General features: G+C 43.1%; 2 protein-coding genes across 2 annotated transcripts in view; one reads left to right on the top strand and one right to left on the bottom strand.

The window, feature by feature from the left end:
• The window catches only part of LOC143040893 (uncharacterized), a 259576-nt gene extending 247307 nt beyond the window's left edge, over positions 1-12269 (top strand). Inside the window, exon 4 of the mRNA XM_076212339.1 lies at positions 11806-12269. Coding sequence (XP_076068454.1) covers positions 11806-12082 — 277 coding nt within the window. The 3' untranslated portion in view covers positions 12083-12269. The remainder of the gene's footprint in view (positions 1-11805) is intronic.
• Positions 1-27927, bottom strand: part of LOC143040892 (uncharacterized) — a 94397-nt gene that overhangs the window by 3421 nt on the left and 63049 nt on the right. The window contains exon 2 of the mRNA XM_076212338.1: positions 2195-2249. Coding sequence (XP_076068453.1) covers positions 2195-2249 — 55 coding nt within the window. The remainder of the gene's footprint in view (positions 1-2194; positions 2250-27927) is intronic.

Genomic DNA, 27927 nt, shown 5'->3' with positions numbered 1-27927 from the left:
ATAGAAAAGTCCTATAAACACTTTGTTGTAGTTACGACCGTTGGACTAGATTGAACCCAGTGGTCAACCCCTCATCGTTACGGTGACCTTGTCTAGATGGTCTTCTGCCAAACCCCACACGGTTTCATTCGACTTCGGGGCTCAAACTTTGGTCTGTCAACTCCTGAGCCGCGGTGACGTCCTGCACCCACTTTATTCTGGCTAACGCCAAACGATGGGAGTTCGGGTTAGGGCTGGGACAATGCCACGGCTCAGTCCTGGACGAGTTTACCAGCGCTTCTGTCCGTGCGGACAATCTCGGACGCCATAGAGCCAAGTTACAGGAATGGACAGAGGAGGGTACACAAGCAGGCGAGCAGAAATATATGATAAATAAAGACAACCAGACAGACATGAGAGTAGTATTTACCTAATTTTATATACCTAATTGTAATGTATAGGAAAAACACCGCGAACTTGATCCCGCATATATGTGTGTGTGTGTGTGTGTGTGTGTGTGTGTGTGTGTGTGTGTGTGTGTGTGTGGAGGAGGAGGAGGCGAGGGTAAGAAGGATCTATCGGGAATTATCTGATGGGAGTGGCGAGGGAGCCGAGAGGGATTGGCAGGTATTAGTGGGAGTGAGTGGGAAGGGGGCAAGAGGGACGCGACGTGTTAGTGAGAAGCGCAGAGGGGCCTGTGTGACGTTCTAGTGGGAACTGGCCAACAACAACGAGACAAAACTATCACTCACTAACGGACATGCAGGAGTGACCGACTTCAGGTGGTCGAATTAGACGACACTGAAATATCTAATTAATTGGCTTGTTAGTGTTTTCTAGTTTCCTTATATCCTTAGTACGCCTTCTAGATATACAACTAGAAGAAAGTAACAATTTTAACTTTGAAATGAAACTGCGCGTCATGAATTAATTAAATGATAGGTTGTACAAAAATCTATAATTGTACTCGTTAGTATGTTAATGCGGACAAATGAAAATGACCCCCACTGTACACTAAAATTACAGTAAATACATCCTTCACTGACGTGTATTTAAAGAAATATCTGCACATAGTAATATTCTAACGATACATTTTAATATCAATTGTGTTGTTCCAACACTATTTCAAAGGGCATAAAATAAACAAACAAGTCTGTTAAACAAGCAACTAGAAAAATCTTCTGGAACGAAAATATATCGAGAAATGAAAAACATAGGAATGAAGGAGACTGCAAGAGACCATAAAGCCTAAAAGTGTACTACTCGTACACTAAGCAGTTCTATGTCCATTACCACTTGCCATCCCCATCCATAAAGTTGTCTAACATTACTTCGAGTCCTGCTGTGTTGTTTCAATATGATGACCTTGTTTGCGCCACCCTTGTTAAAGCCTTTGATCCACTTGAACACCTCTTTTAGATCACCCCGCGCTCGTCTTTCCAAAGAGTAAGTTAAGGAGCCTAAGCCTATCCCCGTATGGTAAAATTCTGAGCCCATGTATCATTTTGGTCATTCTCCTGTGCTTGTACTAGTGAATTGATATCCATTATGTAGGACGGAGATCAAAACTGTACCGCATAGTCAAGGGTTGGTCTAACTAACGCCATATAGTATGATAATTACCTCTACACTTTTATTCGTAATCGGGGATCACTAGTATCCTATGAAACCTAATGCTCTGTTAGCTCTATTCCTGGCACTAATACAGTTTCCTGGACTCCCAAGTCTCTCTCGCACTCCGTTTTCTTTATATAAAAAAAAGCGTTATCTAAGCTATACTTGCTTCCTGGATTGTGTAAGCCCACGTTTAACACGCTGCACTTTGAAAAAATATAAAGAAATGACCACTGAATTTTGAAAATACATAGGTAAACAGAAAACAAAGAACCAGGGATCCCGTCAAGAGGCGGAACAAAAGGATGAGAACTCTGAGCAAAGAACAAAACAGAGGAAAGACTCGAGCGGCCACAAAGGAAGGGGGGATTAAACGTTACAAAACCTATCGAGCGAAAACAAAGGAAATTACACGGGATGCGGACACGAGACAAAACGAGACCAGTACCACATTCAAAAAGAATCAGATAAGGTTAGAGAGAGAAACGAACTAAATAATTGAGCGAGTGTGATTGATTGTGTGTGTGTGTGTGTGTGTGTTTATACCCACGAATGAAAACGAATCAATTGATAAAAGAATAAATAAATTATCTCTACCTACCTGCCCCAGACGATGGCTTTCCCGCGAGGGGAATTGTACCACACTGTCCTCTTTTCTGGAAAACAAAAGCAAAATTAAATTGTTAATTTTTGTGGAAAATAACCACACTGGCCAGAATTTCCCAACATGCGTCATTGTAAATAACAGTACGTGGATAAACCAAATTAGAAATCAACGGATGAATACATTAATCCATTAACCAATAAAAGATAAAATCAATAAACAAGCTTCCATTTCAACCTCGTCCTTGCAGCCTTTGCTACATCTAAAGACGTTATCACATTGGGCTAAGTTTCCTTCAACTGTTGGAGCAAATCTCCAGCACGCAGCTTTCGGGAAGAAATCCGATTTGACGGAGGAAAAAATTTCCTTCGGCATATCAAATGACATTATATGTAAGTTGTTAAGAAAGCAAAATAGTTGGCCATAGTCATTTCACTGCGAAAAAAAAGTGCTGGAGATGGTCGGTACCGGCGATTAATTGAAGGTTGGAGGAAAAATAGCACAGTGTGATAACACCTACCTCCCCCCCCTTACACACATAACCATCTTCTCGACCCCCCCTCCCCCCCCCCTTCCTCTTCATCCTCCCTTCCTTCTTACTCCAACTCCCAGGGCTATTCCAACTCTGCATACACCATCTCCGTTCTCTGACTCCTCCCTCTCTCCTCTTCCCCCCCCATCCCCTCCCCTCCTCTTCCCGACAAATTACCAGACCTCTCGTTTCCAATTTTCAGTACATTTTAATCTCCCATTTATCCTATTATGTCACAATTTCCTTTTTGATTAATGGCGTCCTCTCCTTCGGGTCTTCTTGGCGCGGTACGGGTCGTCTCGCTCCGCCTCTATTGTTAGCTGGGCAGCTGAGAGGTGGGGGGGGGGTCTTCTTTGATGGCGGTTTCGGAAAGTTTTATGTTTCTAAAGGTCTCAGAAGCTCAATATACGCAACCCCCCCCCCAAAAAAAAAAAGAAAAAAAAAAAAGTGGGGTGGGTGGGAGTCTCCCAATAACTCTCTGGAGAGGTTTTTGCCTACCGGAGGCCCTCTCCCTGCTTTCCTTGAGCAACCCCCCCCCTCCCCAGGAGGATCCTCAAGAGTATTCATGAAGACTTCTCACCCCCCCCCACCCCGATACAGAAACTCACGACCCCATTTCCCTTCCTTCCTTCTCTCTTCCTCCACAAGGACAGAGGGGCCATTGCCTAACTAGATACCATCCCTGGCACTAGAAACAGCTCCTCCCTTCGTCTTTTACCCAAGTTTCCCTTATTAGGACATTTCCCTTTAAGTTTCCCTTATTAGGACTTTTCCCTTTACTCCTGCCCGCCGCCAGGCTATTTCATTCATCTCTGGCACCGCCTCGGTAGCAACAATGGCGACGATGTAGCTTCATCATCCATATCACTGATATCAGACTTCATTCTTTTAGTATTGATGCCTTCGTGTTAGTATCGTCACTGTTAGAGCGAATTATCCCCCCATTACCTCCCAGCAGTGCGAGCTTCATCATCATCAGTATCATCATCATCATTATCATTATGAGGTCTGTTCTTAGAGGACCCGATGTTGATGTTATTGATGCTGATATGGATAATGTTGAAATTCGTACGGAAATGGATAATGACACTGACGTTGATGATAGTGATGATGACGACGATGGTGATGGTGAGAATGACGACGATGATGGTGACGACGCCGATGGTGATTGTGATGGTGAGAGTGACGACGATGATGATGGTGAGAGTGACGACGATGATGATGGTGAGTGACGACGATGATGATGGTGACAACGATAATGACGACGACGACGATGACAACACTTCTGAAGACTAACTACGAAGAGAATCCCGCGGGAAAGGGAGTTTGGGAGGAGATTAGGGGAGAGAGGGTCCGACCGGACCGACTGATCAGACAGGACGTCCGTCTGACGGACAGGCCGACAGCCGACGGACGCCGGCTGACAGGAAGACACACGATGGGTCACGTGACCTCTTTGGGGGATTTAATTCAATTACCTCGGGTATGGATACGAATTGGAAATTTGGATTCCATTAAATTTGGTAGCTAATCCGGCAAAACCTCTTCGATCACAGATTTTTCGACTATTACTTTTATTTATTATTATTATTACTACTATGTACATTTTACCTTTCTGGTGGCTATTTTCCGATCACTCGGCGGGTATACAATATTTATTCCATTTTGCGGTGCGCGCGCACACGCGCGCACACACGCACGCGCACACGCGCACACACGCACACGCGCACTGAGGGAGGAATACAGGGCAAACTGCTTAAATGGATGGAAAACTTTTTGCAAGAAAGAAAAATGAGAGTGGTGATAAGAGATAAACACTCAGAATGGGATGAAGTAATAAGCGGTGTTCCACAAGGAACAGTTCTGGCCCCAATAATGTTTGCTATATATATTAATGATATGGATGAAGGAATTAAAAGTTATATGAGCTTCTTTGCAGATGATGCAAAACTGTTGAAAAAAGTGAAAACGGATGAAGATTGTGAGTCACTACAGAATGATCTGAACAAAGTACAGGAATGGAGTAGGAAGTGGGAGATGGAGTTCAACACTAAAAAGTGTAGTATAATGGAATTTGGAAAAAGCAAAAACAGAATAATAGGATCATATAAATTGGGAGAAAAAGGAATAAAAAAAAGTAGAGAATGAGAAGGACCTGGGAGTCATTGTTATGAATAATATGTCACCTGAGAAACATAAATAAGATTTTTGGAGAAACTTATAATTTGATAAGAACAATCAAAGTGGCGTTTGCATACCTGGATGAAGAAATGGTGAGGAAAATTCTAACCACTCTGATAAGACCAAAATTGGAATATGCAGCAACGGTATGGTCACCAAGTACAAAAAAAATGTATAAAAAACTTGAAAGAATACAAAGGGCAATTACAAAATTGGCACCAACACTCTCAAAACTATCATATGAAGAGAGACTAGCAAAACTTGAACTACAGACATTAGAGCAAAGAAGAGAGAGAGGAGATTTGATAGCTATTTACAGAATCATGAAAGGCATAGAAGTTATTGATAGAGAGAATCTGATAAAATGGGATGATGGAAACACAAGAGGACACGGAAGGAAAATCAAGAAGGACAGCTATAGAAGAGATCTGAAAAAGAACAGCTTTCCTCACAGAGTAATAGACAGTTGGAACAAGTTGGATGAAAAAATAGTGTGTGCAAGAACAATACATGAATTTAAAAATAGTTTAGATAAAATGAGATATGGAGACGGGACCCCACGAGCGTAGCTCTCCTTCCCGTGAAATACAACTAGGTAAATACACGCACACACACACACAACCTTTGTTCCGACAAATGGTACTATTTACTCATTACCGAAAACCTATCCCGAATCCATCCCTCCCTCCCTCCCTTCCCCTCCCCCTTTCCGCCCTCCTCCTTTGGAAGCGAGCACCCCACACGGCTCATCCCCCGTTCACGTCACGCATGTCATTCTTCTTTTGTCGCTGGCCAGGAATATGGCGGCGGCGGCGCGGGATTTGTAACAGATCACCACCGGGGCCCCTTTGAAGTGGCCACCCAGGGCCAGGGTCCATTGTCCTTGACAGGCCGCCCTCTTCTTCTGTATGGGGGAGGGTTTGGAAGAAGTAGAAGACTAGGCGGAGGAGGAGTAGGAGAGGGGGAAGGAGGAAAAAGGAACCTCCTCCTCCTCTTCTGTAGTGGGGAGTGTTTGAAAGAAACAGAAGATGAGGAGGGGGAAGAATAGAAGACTGGGGAAGGAGTAAGAAGTAGCTTGCCTTTGTTTTAAGTTGTTTCTTGTCGACGAAAAGAGCGGTAAAGCTGAGGTGAACCTAACCAATTGCCTTTAGTTGATGTACGTGCAGGGACCACTGAAAGATGGACAGCGGAGAGAATCATCTCCTTTCCGCCCATTTCCAAAACCCGTCAACCCAGTCTGAAGGTTGACTCGTAGCTAAGTAGGCTCGGGTTCGATCCCAACAAGTGCCGCATGGACCTAACAATCCAACAACACTGGGGAAAAGTTACAAGCTTACGCGCGCGTGTGTGTGTGTATGTGTGTGTGTGTGCGCGCGCGTCCGTGCGTCCTGCCCTAACTGTAGTACACAGGAAAGAAACAGCCTTCGAAAGTTCCTGTCGGTTATTCTCAAATTATCATACCTACTGTAGTTTCAAACGTGTGTGCGCAGTCCCTGTGTTATTACTTTATTATTATCAGTATCGTTACTCTCATCACCATCGTTATTGTTATCGTATCGTATTACTGTTTCTTTGAGGGTGGCCACCGCATTGAAGATGTAAAAATTCCGGATCCCAATCCGGCTCATCTTTTAGCGCAGTCAGTCGCGAAATGCGCCCTCCCGAGATAAGATCTGGCCCGGAACACCCACCGGGAGGCGACCACTTCGAAGCCAACTTTGGCGCCGCCGAAGACGATGGCGCCCTGTCACGCATCGCCCGAGTCCCCTCCCCTCCCCCTCCCAAGGGAAAACGAAGGGGGGAGCAAAATGGCGGAGCTTGTAGGAGTGGGAGGGGGGGGCGAATGATGGTAAGGAAGGACGAAAAAGAGATAGAAGAAGGAGCAGGAAGACGTATGGAGGAGGAAGGGAAATGAACAGCCACTCCATTTTCTTCTGGTTCACGCCAAATGACCTTGTTCAGCCGAGGAAGAAGTCGCCAATATTGGCAACAAAGCAGCACAATTTTTTTAATCAGTTCTTCGTTGCGCTTCTTCCAAGCCTTCCATCCGATCTTTGTTCTCTTTTTTCTTTTTTTCCCTCCCGCCGAGCGTCTCTTCACTACCTCTTCATTTCTCACGGGTTCGACGTCACCTTGTCATCTCACGGACAAGTTATCTTTCGCAATCGCCATCCTTATCTTTCCGGTTGTCCGTTGTTTATGTCTGTAACTGTTCGTCTTTCTTTCCCCCTTTATCTGTCCACTTCTGTCTACCGATCAGTCTATCCATTTCTAGAAAATCTCCCTGTCGTCTCTCCACTCCTGTCTACTCATCCGTCTAACCATCTCTTGACAGTGTCTGCCTGTATTCTGTCCACTTTTCCTGTCTTGTCTCTCTGCCGACCCGGGTGATCTTTTGACAGTCCGTGTAGCGTCTCTGTCTCCCAGCATCACGTCTCCTCAGCCCGCTTGTTCGACCTACCGCCCCGGGTCCCCCTCATTACTATGCAAATGACACCTTTCCGGGCGGGATTCCGGGGACAATTCCGACCCGCTAATCCGGCTGTTGTTCTGGCCTCCGCGGCCCATTCCGGGCCGTCCCTCCCCTTCCGGAGCCGTCACCGCTCCGGAGGGACACGGAATTTCCAGGTTCCGGAATCCTTCCGGTGGCTATCCCAGACAGCACAGGACGTTGTGATAGCTGTTTACATTCATTTGAAATAAATACGAAATGTGAGGACGGAGCCTTCATTGGTAAGACGTTTCGCTTCTTACGCGTTCTGGCGACAGGTTTCCGTGACTAGGCTCTCTTCGCTTTACTCTGGCGTGAATGCCCATATTAGTCTTCGAATACAAATTCCCTCAACTGCCGATTGAAAAAATATATATACCGGTGTGTGTGTGTGTGTGTGTGTATAATATATATATATAAAATATAGTGTGCATGCGTTCGTGCACGCGAAACGCACACCAATTCACGAATTTCGACGAAGTACGACAATGAAGCGAAAGCAGCAGAAAAATAGTGATAATAGTAATAATAATAATAGTAATAAAATGTATAGTAAAACAAAACTTAAGTAAAATGTGATCAGATAATCATTCGCTCGTTGCAACAATTCGAATAGAAAAGTTTAAGCTAACCAAAAAATAGCTGGAGATATCAGTGCGCCTATCATCTGCCCTACTGTCTCTATACCATTTCTCAAAATCTTCGTATCGGCAGAGTAACGCACGCGCGTGCACCACTGCATTCTCGGCCGTGCGTGTATGTGCGTGCGAGCGTGCGTGAGCGAGTCCAGCACCTCATTAGTATTCGTAAGGGGAGTAACCTTCATTTCGTGGGGGAGGGGAAGGGGAAGGGGGTGGAGTTGGCTCAGGTCCTCATCACCACCCCCACCATTACTACAAGATACACCACTATCACCACCTCCCACCGCTGCCACCACTTGTCGCCAGGTGATTTTTCTCAGACGAGGAAAAATAAACAATCCCCCCCCTCTCTCTCTCTCAGAGGAAACGAGTTAAACCACACCACTGGTGACGTGGTTGAGAAGTCAGAGGTTTGGGTCATCTGTTGTTCGGGGTTTAAGACCTAGAGGTAGGTAGTAGATGGGTTATCTACCCCAACACTACGAGACAGATCAACCCTTCACTTGAATAAAATCAAGAGGCGACAGGCAGCGGGTGGGAATGGGGGCACAAAAAATGGGTTGGTAACACGTACATCCATTTCGATCTAGTTATCAGTTTTCTTTACGTGTGTCTTGTTCACCCACATTTGTTAGTTATCCCCTCGTTTATTATTATTTTTTTCCTTCTTTTTTAATCGTCTGTTTACATGTACAAACCTGCGCGCGCGCACACACACACACACTACCAACTACCAACACTAGAGCAAAGAAGAGAAAGAGGTGATCTACTGACTATATATAGAATCATGAAAGGAATGGAAATCCTTGGCAGAAAAGATTTACTAAAAAATGACAATTGAGAAACAAGAGGTCATGAAAAACTCAAAAAGGACAACTATAGAAGAGCAAGGAAAAAGAATAGTTTCCCACACAGAATGCTGATATATGGAATAACTTAGATGAAAAAACAGTGTGTGCAAATACTATTCACGATTTTAAGAATAAACTTGATGCTGAAAGATACAAAGACGGGTCACTACGAGCATAGCTCCCTTCCCGTATAATACAACGTTCTACGACCTATACAAGATAAAACTGTGTCCATACAGTAATCCATAGATTTGAACAAATTAAATACATTGTGGCACCAGGACCCACTTGCCAGATGAAGGACAAAAAATGCCGGAGCGAGAACAACATTCCTACCATTATTTGTGGAGTTCACGCACGAACTTACTTTTCATTCATTCCTGCTTAATAAACATTATTCTACGAAGAGATTTTTACCCCCACGAGGCACTTAGAAAAGTGTTTGTGTTTTGGTGGGGCATCAAAGGGATCTCGTACCAAGACGAACTCGTAAAATATTTACATTCTCCTTTGAAAATATTAGCAGAAATAACATTTTGGGCGGGAGTACGACCCTCTGAAGATCAGGCCTTTATTGGATCCACAAAGTTTCGCTCGTTTGGGGGATTTTCAAGTACAGACGAATAATACAAAACTCTTAAGTATATACAAGTCTTAGATGGGACGGGGAAGGGGCGGGGGGGGGAGGAGGACAAGGAAGGTTACATGACCAAGGAAACATACTTGATCGCCTTCTAATTTGTTTATTTATTAATTTATTTATTTATTTATTTTTACCGCGGGAAATATATCAAACTGGAAGCGATAGACTGCAACAGCGTGGCAATAGACGAGAGGTAAAATACTGTGTTGAAAAAAACTTCATCCATATCTATTATCGTACAATGTTACGATAATGATTCATCACGTTTTACAAGACTGAAGACTGGCCCATGCATTTTTTTTTTAGTTTATATTCGTCACCAAACTACAACGAAACTATTATAAATATGACTTCTAGTTTTGGAAATGTGTCGACAATGTCAACAACGGATCAGTTCACTTCGGTAAGAAAAACGACATGACGTCATGAAATTCGACAGTTAACTTTTCTTGTTGAAATATTCATATCTACTTTACCATTCCATTAAAATGTCAACACGAGTTATTATGCTGTTAATTGCTACGAGCTATTGTGTAATAAAAAGTGGCGTTTTACCCTATTCTGACAACCGCCAGGCGATTTTATTCAGTCCATGACAATTTGATCCAGTTCTGATGACGTCACCACGCCCACGGAATTCCATGGAACCAGACGATTCATATCCTTAACCAAGTGAGGTTGCGGTGGCTCTAAGGTGCAGGTGCGGGGATGGGGGGGGGAGATGACGTGATAACCAGGTGGCTGAAGTTGGCTACAGGTGGCTGTGGGTGCGCGAGCCTCGTTCACCACCAAGGCATTGGATCACGTGCTGGACTCGCGATCAACACCAGTGAGAGCTCACAACTCGTACATACAAAGCTTTGGACAATGCTGCGACCTCGAACAAGTAAATAACTCTCCTGAAAGGAACTGAAGTGACCTGAAATGGCAGGATGATTTCAGTCCAAGCGTGACTGATCAGGGTGACCGTTGGGCTCAGTCTGCTGGCGTGCAGGTGACGATAGGGAGGGTGGGTGGGGTGGGGTGGGAGGGTGTCCTGATCTCATCAAGACCCAGGTGGCGGAGGAGGAAGAGTCTGCCGACGGAGGCGTGGCCGTTTCGGTCATTACCAAAACTTCTATTGTTCAAGTGCAAACCAACATCATTGACCCAAGTGTCCCTTCCTCCTCCGCAGGGGCTCCCCCGAAGGACACGCCCCCCACCCCGGTTCCCTCTGCCGTCTCCCCCCCTCCCCCCGAGAGTCCGGGAGCGGCGCCGGTCCTCCGGGAGGCGGAGTAAGCCGCCTAAAACAAATAAAGATTAATTCGGGGAACAAAGCTGCTGTATGGCACTAAGTGTCCGGCCAGGTCAAGGTGAGGACCCAAACACGAAGAACAAAAGGTCAAGTGAGGTCAGATCGGGTCAAACCGGGGAAATGAGGTCTCCTGGGACCACCGGCTTTGTCTCGGACGAGGATTTGTGGGTTTTCCACCCCCCACCCCCCTACCCCTCTTGTGGGACTCGAACCGCCGTCTCCGAGCGGGAGGACCCGTCCTTTGTCTTCACCTGAAGGAGGTGGAGGACTAGAGTCCTGTTGTAGGTTTTCCTCTTTTGTCCCCTTTGTCCGTGGAGGGACTTTGGTCGATCCCCATTGTCCGGTAGAAGAGCTGGGCTTGTTTCGATAATTGTTATTTGTATACGATTGATGATAAAGAGTTGAGAGGTTCGGGTTGACTTGTTATCCACTGGGTTGGCGGTAATAGACGCTTAGCGTCTTGCTTTGCTTTCGAAATGGATCAAACAAACGTTGGTCGACGACTTTTTTTCTTCGCTTTTAAAGGAAACGTTCCTATGGGCACGTTTGAATTAAGCATTTTCCTTCGACGTCTTGTTTTCGATCACTCTATTCACTGATGTATTCATTATTCATTGGAAGGAGAAATTGTCTTTAGGCCCTGAATGACAATTCATTTATAGTTTTCATATATATTCACTTATTACTGTTTTCCCAACATCCTGGCCTTTGTATTAGCTGTATTCATACACACACACACACAGTGTATATTTATATATATATATATATACACTGTATGCACACACACACATTGTATACACGTGCGCACGCACTCACAGTGAATACATGCGACCACACATGCGCACACGTGTATGTAGCATGTACAAAGTACATGTACACTCACGCACACGACCCTGCCTGCCAGCCAGTCGACCATTCACCCAGCTATCCAGCCACCTCGCATTTCACATTAAGAGTAATCTCTCTTTCTCGCAGGTATGCGTCCCATCCCGCCGGCGCCGATGCGAGACGTCCTGAGGGGGTAAGGGGGAGACACCTTCAACACCGTGGCACCCTCGACACCTACCCGACAGCTCTATTCACCTGGGGGTCGCCCCCCCCCCGGCCTGAACGACTCCTCAATCGATTGGGGACCTTTTATAGGGGGCGTTTCCTCGTAGATGAAGAACATACAGCCTGCGGTCGTTGGAACAGAGTCGACGCGAACCGTCACCTCGTCGAAGGGGTCAAAGTCCAACGAGAGCCTGATTGACACTAATTTGATTTCTGGTGCAGGAAGGCCTAGTTCGGAGGCTGATTAACCCGTGGAAAGGGGTTTCCAGGGCCCGAGCTGGCCGCCTACTGGATATAATGTATATACAGGATACAAGCGTATGCTTCGATGCAAGCTTTGATATGTGTAGGGGGATACTATGTATTTTCTTCCCCCCCACATCTTCCTCCCCCCCTCTCTCTCTCATACATTCCCTCTCCTTTTCAGTCATTTTTGTGCGTTAGGTTCCTTCATGAACAAGCTACTAGTGTCTTAAAGTAAACACTGCACCCCTTCACCCTCCCTCCCCAGGCGTTGACCCACAAAAAGGCGTAACTCTTTAGATAAATTCGATTAAATTCCTTTCGTTGCGGCGGATTTCTACGTCAGGTGACGGGGAAAGGTGGAAGAGCGCTCAGCAGCCACAGGGCTCGCAAATCTACAATTTATGAGATGCTGTCTCTTGACCTCCTGGAGACCATCCCCATACTGAATAAAATCGTCTGACTACCACAGAGTTAGTACTACTGGTTTCCGGTCCGCGGACGCCCGTCTGAAACTGCCGTGGACCCCTCGAGACTCCAGTTGTTGCAGACCAACATATTCCCGACATAGTAGAACAAGTACTTTCAGAAGGCGACATAAAGAGCCTGTACATACATTCCTTCCCCAAAACTCATCTACAACCCCCCCTCCCCTTCCCGGTCCACTCCCGACCCTTAACCGCCCCTTCTGAGGGCCCCGCCCCAATGTCTGGGCCCCCGACCCGGCGCTTGGGTGTGAACTCCGCCCCGGCTCCGGAGTGGCGGGACTAGGCATCGCCCCAGTCTGACCGGGCCTCGGCTCGTCCCGGCTGACTCTTACTTATAGGTTGTATATGGTGCTGTATGTCACATGATACGTTCCAGCATTTTAGCGACATCTTGTAAATAGATTTACATAAACTAAACTGCATAATTCACATACATCATTAGTCAGGTTAGGTGTTGCGGTAGTAAGACAGACCTCTGATCACAAGACATTCGGTCAAAAACCTAAATGCGACATTTGGCCAGTGTGACACGTTCACTTGTTTTCCCAACTGAAATGTGTCGCTTCACAATGAAAGTAAAAAATATATATATATTTTTCAAGTGAAGTATATTCACACGCATCTACACTACGATAGCAAAAACAATGTTGCTGTGTCACTTTCATGCACAAGTTTCCAACGTGACTAGACCATATATATATATAAATATATCTTCATAATTGAAGATTTTTTTTCGTTTTTACAACTTAAGTTTATTCGCCCACCCTTACGGCAGAGTAAAATCCAAATCCAACCAGTTATTTTCAGCAACTGATCTTTATTTATCTATAATAGAATTCCATAGTCATTCCTATCCCTAAATTGGTTTAGGCTTCCACCAAATGTCTCTATACCATATATAAACTTTAATTTATCTTAATTTCAAATATAGCACTGTGACCAAATGTCGTACCGGATACTTTTGTGATGAATTGTTGTGGATCCTGCCAAAGGCACCAGCGGGGAGACGAAAGGAAAGAAAGAACGAGTGAAAGTAGCGATGTCATGTTCCCGAACAGAAAAGTGGACCAACTGAAACTGCCGACTGTTTTGATTCTCATTTATTATTAGTTATATGTCAATTTATTATTATTTACTATTTCCCTGTTTGTTTATTATTTAACTATACCTAAGCATTTATTTGTATTTTATTTGTTATTTACATTATTGTATTTTTATTTATTAATTTATGATTTTTTCGCATCCGACCCAGATATGGACCAAAAGGTCTCCTGTCGGCATGCTCCGCCTTTGTACTTTGACTCCTGCTCCAACAGGCAAAGGTGGCGGCTTCTTCTGCAGCTACTAAGCGCCCCCTGGCGTAGGCTCCTCACCATGTGAATACTTGGGCATACGCAAATACCTCAACGGATTAAATGCACCTTAACAACCCCTTTGACAAGTGTGAATTGCTTCAACTCGTTGACTAAGGTAAAACCGCTTCTGACCTGGAAAAACTATTACTCCTTTCCATTGTGGAGGCGGCCCCGGAGACAGAAAAGGATCAAGACGACGACAATGACGACAGCCTTCTAAGTGTGAATCCGTTAACCCCCTTCACCACTGTTACCTCCTCTCCAGTCCTCGTTCTGGCAGAAACCAACCAGGGCCGTGCCGCCAAGAGAGTCGACGACGAGGACCAACGGGGTCTCGATCGAAATCGATCACGTTCAAGGCCGCGGACCGCAACAGGATTCGCGTGAAGTCGGACGTCCTCGGCAGGGATCGGAAGCAAGTGGTGCGTCACCGCGTTGAAGGTGGGGCGTCGTGTCCAGACCCATTAGCGTGACGCCAAGAGACGGACCTCGCCGGCGCCAGACCGAACTTGTTTCGCACCTCGGCGGGACCCGCCCCGGCCGACAGTGGGTCTAGGGGTCTGGACACAACGAATAGAGCCCTAGGACTTCTGTGCATGTAGTCTATATGAATAATACACACGTGTATACATACATATACACTAAATGGTTCCCAGTGATCAATTAATATCTTCCTTCAACCACAAATAACTTTTAATTCCATGCCATCGCAGTCGAGACTGAAGAATTGCTCGATGGAGGCATCCGTTGGAAATTGAAACGTGGACGAGCCGAGGATTCGAACCCAGCTAACCCGTAACAAAGTGACTTAAACCAATACGCTATCATCTCTCTTGATAGCGTATTGGTTTAAGTCACTGTAACTTTGTTACGGGTTAGCTGGGTTCGAATCCTCGGCTCGTCCACGTTTCAATTTCCAACGGATGCCTCCTTTGAGCGACTGTCTCGATTGCGATGGCATGGAATTAAAAGCTATTTGTGATTGAAAAAGATATGAATGTGTATACATGTATTGTTGAGACATTCTGGCATGTTGACGTGAGAGGAGGAAAAAGGAGTCTTAGTCCGAGTACATTCCCTGAATAGTTTCGCAGATATGCTTTCTCAAGGGAACGGTGAACAGAATGAGCTGTGGGTATCTCATACATAAGGGAGACCTCGTATGTATATGTACCTGTGTCCATAGATACAAACAATACCTATATATAAGCAAAAAATTTGACCAACCCTACAGTTCCCATAACGTCAACACAATTTTTTTTGCCGAGTACGCGATACCTTTCCCAATGTAGCATTTAACTTACTTTCTCCAATAAAGTCAGTCAAACATTTTGAATCATGAAAAACTCTAGGCGGGTCAAAATTTTTGCTTGTGACTGTACATGTCTATATATCAAGTGAACAAAATGTAGTGGCACATTTGTATCACGAAAAACCCACAGTCGAAGTAAAAGGAAACTTAGAAGAAAGTATAACTTCTATATTTTGGCTAATAGCTATAGCCCTCTTTAGAAAAGTACTTTTCTAAAGAGGGCTATAGCTATTAGCCAAAATATAGAAGTTATACTTTCTTCTAAGTTTCCTTTTATTCCAACTGTGGGTTCTTCGTGATTATGTATTTACCTAGTTGTATTTTGCGGGAAGGGGAGCTATGCTCGTGGGGTCCCGCCTTTGTATCTCTCAGTGTATGTGTGTGGGGGGGAGAGTACGTGTGTAATCGGGTGTGCGTGTGTGTGTGTCTATATGTGTATATGCCTGTATATATGCAAACACACGATGGCGATCCTCAATTGATCAATCTATATACATTTTAGTCTGGGAGTCCCCACAGAAAAAAAAAAATCGCCTGCCGACTGCCATACATTGTGTCATTGTAATAAAGGCTAAAAGTACTCGGTAGGCATTGTGAGGAAAGTAGTCCTGACCTCCGACCCGTGGCCGCCTCACAGCGTGTCACCCCAATGTCGGTTTTACCATTGTCTCCTGCTGGCAGGGGGTGGGTGGAGTGAGGTGGAGGAGGTTCGAGAGGTGACAATACATCCTTGTGACCACACGCTGTCATTCCATTTTGCAAAAGATAAAAGGTAAATAAACATATCCCCCCATCTGGTGCCCGGACGTTTGGGCCACTGGGGCGAACTTAGGTGGACGTTTGGGCCACCGAATAAATTATTGTCACCCCAAACTTCGACAGGGTGACAATTGTTCAGGTGGGCTGTACAAGTTGATGAAAATAAGTATAACCTTCATTCAACCACGAAGAACCTTTAATAGCGACGTTAAGTGTGACAGTTGGGTTACTTGGATGAATTGGGCAAAATATTCCAGATTGGAGGACGGGTTTCTATGGAAATGACAACGAAAAGACTGCTTGAAGCACAGATGGACCAAGTCTATCAGAAAAAAAATATATATATATATTGCCCGTTTTAATATTGCACTTCAAAAGTGGATTCATGTTATGTACCTTTGGTGTGAGCGTATTGCAGAAACAACAGCAAGCCTTTAGGTGAACCTTTCTGAGGAAATTATGATGGACTTGGAATTTCTTTTTCTTTTTCAGAAAGATCTGTGCCGTGTTTTCTGAAGCAAATCACGTTGAACTTGACTGGTGTTACAGTAGAAATCGATGAATCTTGCTTCTCCCATAAGCCGAAACATCATCTTGGACGTGGACCACGTTCTCCCATAAGGGTTTTTGGTATTGCGGACACCAGCACAAAACCTCCAGTTGGCTACATGGAAACTGTCGAGACGAGGGATGCTACCGTCACCCTTCGCCCTATAATACTCATAGTTGTTCGACAAGGATCTATCATTCACAGTGACGAGTGGAAAGCTGTATGCCCAAAATACCATAGATCCAAATTCCTCAAATCAAAATCCTATAGTCAATATCCCATACGCAATAACTAAAATCCCACATTTAAATATTCAAGGATGTTGGTAGTATGAATGTACACTATGTTAAAGTATACCTTCATTTGATAAATTTATCAATGAATATAGGTTGTTAGATGTGGGATTTTGGATACGGGATAATGACCACTAGTATATGTCGTGTATTCGAGTGGAGAGCATACAGGAATATTCAAGGTCTTAGATACACGCAAAAAACTGTGAATCACTCATTCAGTTTTGATGATGTTAGCACAAACTATAGAATCTTATAGGAAGCACAAAAGGTACATTTGTACAATACGTGGCCGCAAAAGATTTTTTAAATTCTTTCAAGAATTCATGTGGCACGGTCGCTTTTCTGATAATGCTCTAGAAGTATTATAACGAAGGATTACAAAGGCGGAGCATTCTGCCAGGAGACATTTTGGTCGATATCTAGGTCGGGTGCGAAAAAATCATAATTATAGATAAATGAATAAATAAAAATAATAATGTAAATAATAAATACCCATTGTAAAGTACATTTTAATGTTCTAATTTCTTAATGAAATCGTGTAATAAAAAGTATGTTTTACTATTTTCTTTGTTACATCCTTATCTTTTATTACTGTGATCTTGGGTGACGATTCTTCAGGTGATCCGTATGATCTTACAATCATGCTAGGTTTGATTTTGTTAGGTAAGGTTAGGTTTGGTTCATTAAAAAGGTAATAATAATGTTTCCATATTCTGCCCCTTGGCCCAAACGTCCTAGATTCGTCATCATTTCCACCCCAAGAGTGATCTTTGGGCGAGTATTAAAACTTTAACTAGTTTCTGCTAACTTGACTTAATCCAATCAAACTTAAGTTAACCTTACCTAACAATCCTACGATGAATTCTCTCTCCGATTTAGAAACGCTAATGAAAATGAAAAATTAAACGAGTCATCACGTGTAAGTAAATAAACTATAACTTGCAAAATGGTAAACATATAAAATTACAGTATGTATATAAATTAACACGAGCGAGTTTGGGATTCATACTTTATAAACTGGTTAATTGTTGATTCTTCCTTAAGCCACAAAATACTGCCATTTCACCTGTAACCTTAGGCATCATCAATTAAGATACAAATTCATTGAATTACGACCATATGTACAAAAATCATCAGAAACCTAGGGAGATAAGTCTCATGGAATGTATGTTCTCTATGGTGCTCCATAGGAAGCTCCAAACAGCTCTAACCTTCAAAACAATTCAGTGCGTTTTTGTTGTTTTCGCTATTGTATTTATTCATTTTATTTTTTTCTAATATTGTTTTCTTCCTTGTTGCTTACTGCATTTGCAGTACGAATACATTGAATACTGCATTTGCAGTACGAATACTTTGAATACTGCATTTGCAGTACGAATACTTTGAATACTGCATTTGCAGTACGAATACTTTGAATACTGCATTTGCAGTACGAATACTTTGAATACTGCATTTGCAGTACGAATACTTTGAATACTGCATTTGCAGTACGAATACTTTGAATACTGCATTTGCAGTACGAATACTTTGAATACTGCATTTGCAGTACGAATACTTTGAATACTGCATTTGCAGTACGAATACTTTGAATACTGCATTTGCAGTACGAATACTTTGAATACTGCATTTGCAGTACAAATACTTTGAATACTGCATTTGCAGTACAAATACTTTGAATACTGCATTTGCAGTACGAATACTTTGAATACTGCATTTGCAGTACGAATACTTTGAATACTGCATTTGCAGTACGAATACTTTGAATACTGCATTTGCAGTACGAATACTTTGAATACTGCATTTGCAGTACGAATACTTTGAATACTGCATTTGCAGTACGAATACTTTGAATACTGCATTTGCAGTACGAATACTTTGAATACTGCATTTGCAGTACGAATACTTTGAATACTGCATTTGCAGTACGAATACTTTGAATACTGCATTTGCAGTACGAATACTTTGAATACTGCATTTGCAGTACAAATACTTTGAATACTGCATTTGCAGTACGAATACTTTGAATACTGCATTTGCAGTACGAATACTTTGAATACTGCATTTGCAGTACGAATACTTTGAATACTGCATTTGCAGTACGAATACTTTGAATACTGCATTTGCAGTACAAATACTTTGAATACTGCATTTGCAGTACGAATACATTGAATACTGCATTTGCAGTACGAATACATTGAATACTTCATTTGCAGTACGAATTATTTGAATACTGCATTTGAAGTACGAATTCTTTGTTTACTGAATTTGCAGTTCTAATACTTTGAATACTGCATTTGCAGTACGAATACTTTGAATACTGCATTTGCAGTACGAATACTTTGAATACTGCATTTGCAGTACGAATACTTTGAATACTGCATTTGCAGTACGAATACTTTGAATACTGCATTTGCAGTACGAATACTTTGAATACTGCATTTGCAGTACGAATACTTTGAATACTGCATTTGCAGTACGAATACTTTGAATACTGCATTTGCAGTACGAATACTTTGAATACTGCATTTGCAGTACGAATACTTTGAATACTGCATTTGCAGTACGAATACTTTGAATACTGCATTTGCAGTACGAATACTTTGAATACTGCATTTGCAGTACGAATACTTTGAATACTGCATTTGCAGTACGAATACTTTGAATACTGCATTTGCAGTACGAATACTTTGAATACTGCATTTGCAGTACGAATACTTTGAATACTGCATTTGCAGTACGAATACTTTGAATACTGCATTTGCAGTACGAATACTTTGAATACTGCATTTGCAGTACGAATACTTTGAATACTGCATTTGCAGTACGAATACTTTGAATACTGCATTTGCAGTACGAATACTTTGAATACTGCATTTGCAGTACGAATACTTTGAATACTGCATTTGCAGTACGAATACTTTGAATACTGCATTTGCAGTACGAATACTTTGAATACTGCATTTGCAGTACGAATACTTTGAATACTGCATTTGCAGTACGAATACTTTGAATACTGCATTTGCAGTACGAATACTTTGAATACTGCATTTGCAGTACGAATACTTTGAATACTGCATTTGCAGTACAAATACTTTGAATACTGCATTTGCAGTACGAATACATTGAATACTGCATTTGCAGTACGAATACATTGATTACTGCATTTGCAGTACGAATACTTTGAATACTGCATTTGCAGTACGAATACATTTAATACTGCATTTGCAGTACGAATACATTTAATACTGCATTTGCAGTACGAATACTTTGAATACTGCATTTGCAGTACGAATACTTTGAATACTGCATTTGCAGTACGAATACTTTGAATACTGCATTTGCAGTACGAATACTTTGAATACTGCATTTGCAGTACGAATACTTTGAATACTGCATTTGCAGTACGAATACTTTGAATACTGCATTTGCAGTACGAATACTTTGAATACTGCATTTGCAGTACGAATACTTTGAATACTGCATTTGCAGTACGAATACTTTGAATACTGCATTTGCAGTACGAATACTTTGAATACTGCATTTGCAGTACGAATACTTTGAATACTGCATTTGCAGTACGAATACTTTGAATACTGCATTTGCAGTACGAATACTTTGAATACTGCATTTGCAGTACGAATACTTTGAATACTGCATTTGCAGTACGAATACTTTGAATACTGCATTTGCAGTACGAATACTTTGAATACTGCATTTGCAGTACGAATACTTTGAATACTGCATTTGCAGTACAAATACTTTGAATACTGCATTTGCAGTACGAATACATTGAATACTGCATTTGCAGTACGAATACACCGAATACTGCATTTGCAGTACGAATACACCGAATACTCCATTTGCAGTACGAATACATTGAATACTCCATTTGCAGTACGAATACATTGAATACTCCATTTGCAGTACGAATACATTGAATACTGCATTTGCAGTACGAATACATTGAATACTGCATTTGCAGTACGAATACATTGAATACTGCATTTGCAGTACGAATACATTGAATACTGCATTTGCAGTACGAATACACCGAATACTGCATTTGCAGTACGAATACACCGAATACTGCATTTGCAGTACGAATACATTGAATACTGCATTTGCAGTACGAATACATTGAATACTGCATTTGCAGTACGAATACATTGAATACTGCATTTGCAGTACGAATACATTGAATACTGCATTTGCAGTACGAATACATTGAATACTGCATTTGCAGTACGAATACATTGTACACAACATTAGTAACGAGTAAAGGTATGTACCTTTCCCGGTTCCTCTTGTTGTAAGAGGGTGCTATTTAAAAGATAGCATTCTCCTTTCTCTGTTCTACTGAAGAGGACTGCAGTTAGCAGTCGAATAATATAGACTCCCCATCTCCAGTCTTCTGCTCCGATTGTGATATTAGTTGCGACTTATAAACGTGTTACTACGTTTTTCATCAAGGAACAATACTCTTGTTTCAGTTTATCATCAAACAAAGACAAACTGAAACATGGGGGTGTCACCTCTCACGAGTTGGGGGCGAGATTAACTACCTCGAGTTCGAACCCCGTGAGTCACCGTCTCGTACCACGGTCGTGAGTCATGTACGCGCGCGGCCCGAGTGTCAGCCAGGCCTCCCGTGATCGACTCGAGGAGGTGAGTCAGCCCGTGGAGGAGGAGGTGGCAACGAAGGGCGAGCTAAGGTATGCTGTACATGCTCGAGGGTGACCCTGGTTGATAGCGATATGGTCAAGGGCGACCATAGTGGAGAGCGATGTAGATAAGGACGACGTTGTGAAGGTGATCGAAAGTGAACTTGGCCGAGGTCACCTTAAAGAACTGTTCTTTCTGCATGCGAGGTCAACCTTGGATGAACCCAAAGCACCGGAGCCCCTAGCTGAAACCAGGTCAACTCTCGACCCAGAACCCTCGACGTATCATGGGGCGACTTTATTCAGCCGAGAATTGGCTCTCAAGTAACACCCACACCCCACCCCACCCCGAAAGGGTCGAAGACAGATCGATACTCAGATTCCATTGTCTGCATCGGTCGAAGACTCTTCGGCGATTATATCGATGGCTTGGGGGGGGGGAGAGGTCTTGGCAGCCAAGTGCTAATTGAACACGTGGGAGCCATGCCAAGGGGACCCGGCCAGCGATAGCGCAGGGTGGGGGTGGGGGGGACCCAAGGCTGAGGTCCTCCTGATTCCCTCCCCCCCTCTCCCCCCTCCCCCGGGTGAGAGATTGCTCCACTAGGACAATGGGACCGGGTGAAAAGATAATGGCGTGCTAATGTTTGCCTTTCTCCCTTTCTCGTATTGTTCTTGGATGTGAAAAGGGGGTGACTGCTAAGTTTCCTTATCCCTTCTGGAGTGGGGCGGGGCGGGGCGGTGGGGGGGTCCCTCTCAGACGAACCAAATCGCCTGGCGACAGTTGGAATATACAGGGCCAAGTATGAAGCAGCTAAAGGGGTTACTCAACACAGTTTTTAAACAGGTTCTCAAACGCAGCATCAAAATTCAGATTAAATCAATATAATTGAACAACACACACGTACATATAACTATTTACTCGTAAGCATTACATTCATTATGGACACGATGCTAGTACTACAACCCATCTACCGACCCTATCATGACAAGATAGACAGTGCTGCTTAGCTGTACACTCAAGACTAAGGGCAAACCTTTCGGTCCTTTAATAATATTTTCTCTTGATGCATTAAAATCAAGTATAGACCTACTCTGTGTGCGCGCGCGCGCGTTTTACAAGTATTCGAGTGTGTGGATGTATATTTTAAAAGTATCCGTGTGTGTTTGTGTGTGTGTGTATTACATGTTTTACGGGTATTTATGTGTGTGTACGTTTTACAAGTATTTGAGTGCTTGTGTGTATGCATCTTTTACGGGTATTTGGGCGTGTGTGTGCTAGTGTGAGGTAATGTACATGTTGAAGATGGAGACACGCGTGTAGGACTACACAGTAAGACTGATTTATTTCACCTATACAATATCACACTTCCTAAACTTGAGAGATTGGGTGGAGAAATTACATACGAAGATTGTTTAAACGGTTCGACCGACTCTGTCTTCAAAAACGTTTCAGAAATAAACAGTTCCAGTCCATCTTCGTTTGTTCTTCCTCCACCCAGACACTCATCTCTCAAATCAAATAATTTCTACACAAAGGATTACAAAGGAGGAGCATCCCGACAGAAGACCTTTTGGTCCATAACTAGGTCGGATGCGAAAAAAATAAGTAAATAAAGTATATTATAAATAATAAATAAATAGGTAAAGTTAAATGATAAACAGGTAAATAGTAAATAATAAATTGACATAAATAAATGATGATCAAGGAAATAATAATAAATAAACTATATAAAACAAATGGAAAGCATCACAGGATCTTGCTTTGGTGTCTATCTAAACGAATCTTAAAAGCTTCGAACTGAACTACATTGCACTGCCTCTGCAGGAAGTTTATTCCATTACATTTTGCTATGTCGAGCGCCTAAAGATTCCATTCTGTAAATGTAGGTTGGAACCACTTTCGGTTATTAATTGACGTCTGACGACCAACTCAAACCTGTGCAGCCAGGCACAGCCGTTTAGGGGCCTGTGACGCATCTTCCGATTATCAAGAGTGACTAAGAGGGCCACGCACGCACGCACGCACACACACACATCTATCATTTTCTCTTATTGAACGAAATGTCTAAATAGTCACTGAATTTTCGAGCAAACAATGCACGATCCATATATAAAGAATTGAAATAAAACCTATCAAAATGTAGCATCAAACAAGCTGTACATATGATCAAACTGTGTTGTTTACATTCATTCAACTTAGCGAATGGATGAACACACAACCCGATTCCCGTCAACCTCCTCTCTCCTTCAGGAATATTCCCGAGACCCGAGGACCGTCCTCGGTGTGTGAGCCCCTCTATACATTTTATTCTGGCCAACGCCAGACGATTTTATTCGGCGAAGAGAGACTCCAGGATGGAATAGATCATACTCTCACCTCCACCATTCTCGTTTGTGGCTGAGGCCGGGCGATTTCATTCAGTTAGGGTCTCTCTCATAAGGTCACTATACCCGTTGAGGAGTGACCCGACATCTCAGCTTTTATTATGGTTGTCGCCCCACAAATTTTATTCGGTTAAGTGGCATCTTCAGATCTCAAAAGATGATGGAGAGAGAGACGGGGAAAGAATTAAGACCCCAAATGAACAATAAATATTTATTGACAATATTGGAAACTGTCATCAAGAATTGTTGGTTGATATTGAAACTCCAGGATAGGGTATTGTTCACAAATAGAAATATTAGAATGCCATTAGAGTCTAAAGATATAATACACGTGGGGACTCCCCGAGACGTGAGGTAATTAACCCAACTTTGCTAACCTAGCATCGCATAAATGCCATACGCGCGTAATTGTCATTCGCCTAATTGTCGCTATTAGACCTATTTCCATTAAGATGGATATTACAAGCAAAACAGAAACGAATAGTAATGGGAAAATGCGAAATGGGTAAAAACACTTAAGACACTACAACAAACACGTTGCTGAACAAACACAAAACGCGTGAGAAAATAACAAAACACACAAACACAGGACGAGAGGTTCTGTTGTCCGAACACTCAGAGGGCAAATCACACGTCACACATCGCACGTAATGTATCACGCCACACATCGCATTAAGCTTAAATAAAAAAAACAGTTTCCGGCATTTTTTGAAACAAAATTAATTTGATTTTATTCAGCCAAGGAAATTTCTTGTGGCGTCACGTCGCCTTCAAGGTCCCGTGACGTCATGTCGCCTTCAAGGTCCCATGCCGTCACGTCGCGTCGCCTTCAAGGTCCCATGACGTCACGTCGCGTCGCCTTCAAGGTCCCATGACGTCATGTCGCGCTTGTTGACCTAAAATCCTATATGTGGATCTTGGTGTTGACCTTAGCACAAGTGTGTTGGTTTAGACGTGACCCCACGGGGTGCGTGACCCAGCAGGACAAGGTCACAGCAGCGTGCCACAGTCCATCTTGACACGGCAAAACTGTCCGTGACACCTAAGTGCGAGAAGAACTGACCTGACACTATTTACTGGCCGTGTCACGGGAGTCCAGAAGCCAACGTTACGGCACCGTGGAGAGAGAGAGAGAGAGAGAGAGGGCTTGGGGTCAGTATGGATTCCGACACAGACGTTGTACTGGCATGATGATACTGGTCATACTAGAATACTGGCCTCCGTGTAATATGTAAACTGACGCTACTGTCATTGGCATTAAATTACTCAAATCACTTACTGGGTGTATAAATATAAAGTACCCAATACCCGATACGCGGGTACAACGCTGTTCAATCGCAATTTTGCTCTGAGGTGTGTGTGTGTGTGTGTGTGTGTTTACGTTTGTACGTGTCGTAGTTCAAACTGGAGTGTAATCGAGTAATTTAGAATGGACAAGCTGTTGCAATGCCTTCTGACCACTCAGTGCATACGGACGTGTGCATTGGTGAAGATTTCTTGCGTGGCGAGGAAAGTGTTTTCTGTGTGTGTGTGTGTGTGTGTGTGTGTGTGTGTGTGTGTGTGTGAGAGAGAGAGAGAGAGAGAGGGGCCAAGGTAGGTCCGATCGAGGAGGAGGAGGGCGACCTCTCTGGGTCACCTGTAATTGTCTCGGCCGTCTGATCCGGAGTCCCTGGGGGCCTAAAACCAACATTCAGAGTGACCCGGGACCTCCCCACCCCCCACCCCACGCCCCACCGTCCCCTCCGCGCCTCTGCCTAACCGCCTACTTAGCCGCCTCCTTAACCCCGTCCTTTCTTCCACCGTCCCGCCCGCCCGCCTACTTAAACCGCCAGGAAACGAGTCGCTGTTCTGCTTTGACGACACCGCCCTTAATTAGGATTTCGTCTTCTGATTGCCTCCGGGATCCAGCTCGCCCTGATAAATGGTTAACTAGTCGATCTCTCCGCCCGCTAGTCAAGGAGTAAAACAAGTAAATAAATAAAATATAGAATAAACAAATAAAAATTAAAATATTAATGAAAAGAATAGATATATAATTAAAAAATAATGTTGGTCAGGTAAACGATCGAACAACATATCTTAATCCACTCTTAATTCATTCTTGTCTATTATTTCTTCCATTCATGTATTATGCTCATTTATTTACCATAATACACCCAGGCCAGTCATAGACCTACAGCTCTCGTATTGCCGTGCTTAAACTCCCCCCCCCCCCGGTCGCTACTGTGACGCACTCTACATTGCATTGCGGTTGGCGCTGGGCGATTCTATTCGTCTTGGGGGGGGGAGAAGGGGGCGGTGTGGGGGGGTAAAGTCGCTGTAGAAGGGGTTTAGAATGGCCAATCAAGTCACAATTATAACTACAGTTAACAAAAAATGAATGAAAAGATTCCGGTTGGTTTTGATGCGTCGCGGAAGCGAGGAGGGTCAGGGGGTGGAGGATGGAGGTGGTTATGGGGGCGATGGGTGACTGGTGATGATGATGATGGGTGTCTTTGGTGGTTGGTGATACCATGAAGAACCATCACCCAATAAATGTTCACCTGAACAACATCGTCACCCCAGCCCCACAATGAACATTTATACAACAAATCCAGGAATTAATAGTTTTGCGTTATGCATCTTTGTAGTGATAATCTAAAGAAAAATGAATAATATGATACAAGATTGTCACTATTCAGTATTCCGAAATAAATACGAAGACTACTCAATAATAGATGGATGACAACTTTTCAGGTCATCAGGAAACCGATCTTGTCACGTGAATTAATAGATAAAAAAATATATATAAACAAGTCTTGCTCCAAGTTTATACTCGAAAGAGTATTAGGGCGAACACAAGCAGTTGTGTGTGCGCGCGCGCTACTTTCCTAGAAGACTAGACAACAAAATAGATAGAACGAAATGATAGTAATATTTTGATCAAGATGACAACATCAATGAGCAAGATAATAATGATTTCATTACCAATGTTTTCACTCTTCATTATTACTTTAGTCATGTACGTTTTGTTGTTGTCACTGTTGATATAATTTAATATTTATTGGATGTGTTATTTATATTCGGTTTTATTTCCATTGTTACTTTATAGTTTGGTCAAATTGGAAATCCACACTCGTATATGACCAGTGTACGCTCTGTTACCCTGTTTTTTGAAGGTCTTATTAGCAATTAGCCTAGATTAACTGGACCCCACACACTTGTCACAGTGTATCAATAAATGGACGAATGTACATATGTATGATGTAATATGTATGTATATATTGCGCTTACCTAGTTGCACACGGGACTGGAGCTATACCCGCGGGGGCCTGTTTCTGTATCTAATTAGCGAGCTGCCTTAAATTCGTGTGTGTGTGTGTGTGTGTGTGTGTGTGTGTGTGTGTGTGTGTGTGTGTGTGTGTGTGTGTGTGTCACAGAGAAAGAGAGAGTGGCCTGCACTGCTCTTGTTTTACACACGTAAACATAATACTAATGATCCACTTTTGGAGAAGTAAAAAGATCCGTATATTTCGATCACTAACTGTGATCCTCTTCAGCAGATGTAAAGAGGATCTTAGTCAGTGATCGAAATATACGGATCTTTTTACTTTCGCTTATTCTTCTCCGAAAGTGGGTCATTAGTATTATTTTACCAATGTGCTACGACATTACTTTGTTGTGACAAGTAAACGTGTGTAAAGCAAGTGTGTTGTGTGTGTGTGTGTGTGTGTGGTGTGTGTGTGTATGCATGTGTGTAAAATGGTTACTCCTAGTTTCACCGACTGGAAACCCGCAGCCCCGCAGTGGCTGGTAACGGTCCTCGGGTCTTCCCATAGAAGAAACTTTGGACTATTGTCTGTATTGCATTGGTGCGGGACTCTATACAGGTCACTTGTAGTAACAAGAACAAGGTGCCAGTATAGTATGTGACCTCCCTATTAGGATGTGGCCTACGATATATATATATTTTGTATAGTATGTGGCCTACCTTTCCAATTAGGTTAAGTTACCTT

Source organism: Oratosquilla oratoria, chromosome 29 (genome assembly GCF_046742065.1).
Source record: "Oratosquilla oratoria isolate Oo_2021 chromosome 29, ASM4674206v1, whole genome shotgun sequence".
Lineage (NCBI taxonomy): Eukaryota > Metazoa > Arthropoda > Malacostraca > Stomatopoda > Squillidae > Oratosquilla > Oratosquilla oratoria.
This window is presented reverse-complemented; position numbering and strand designations above follow the sequence as displayed.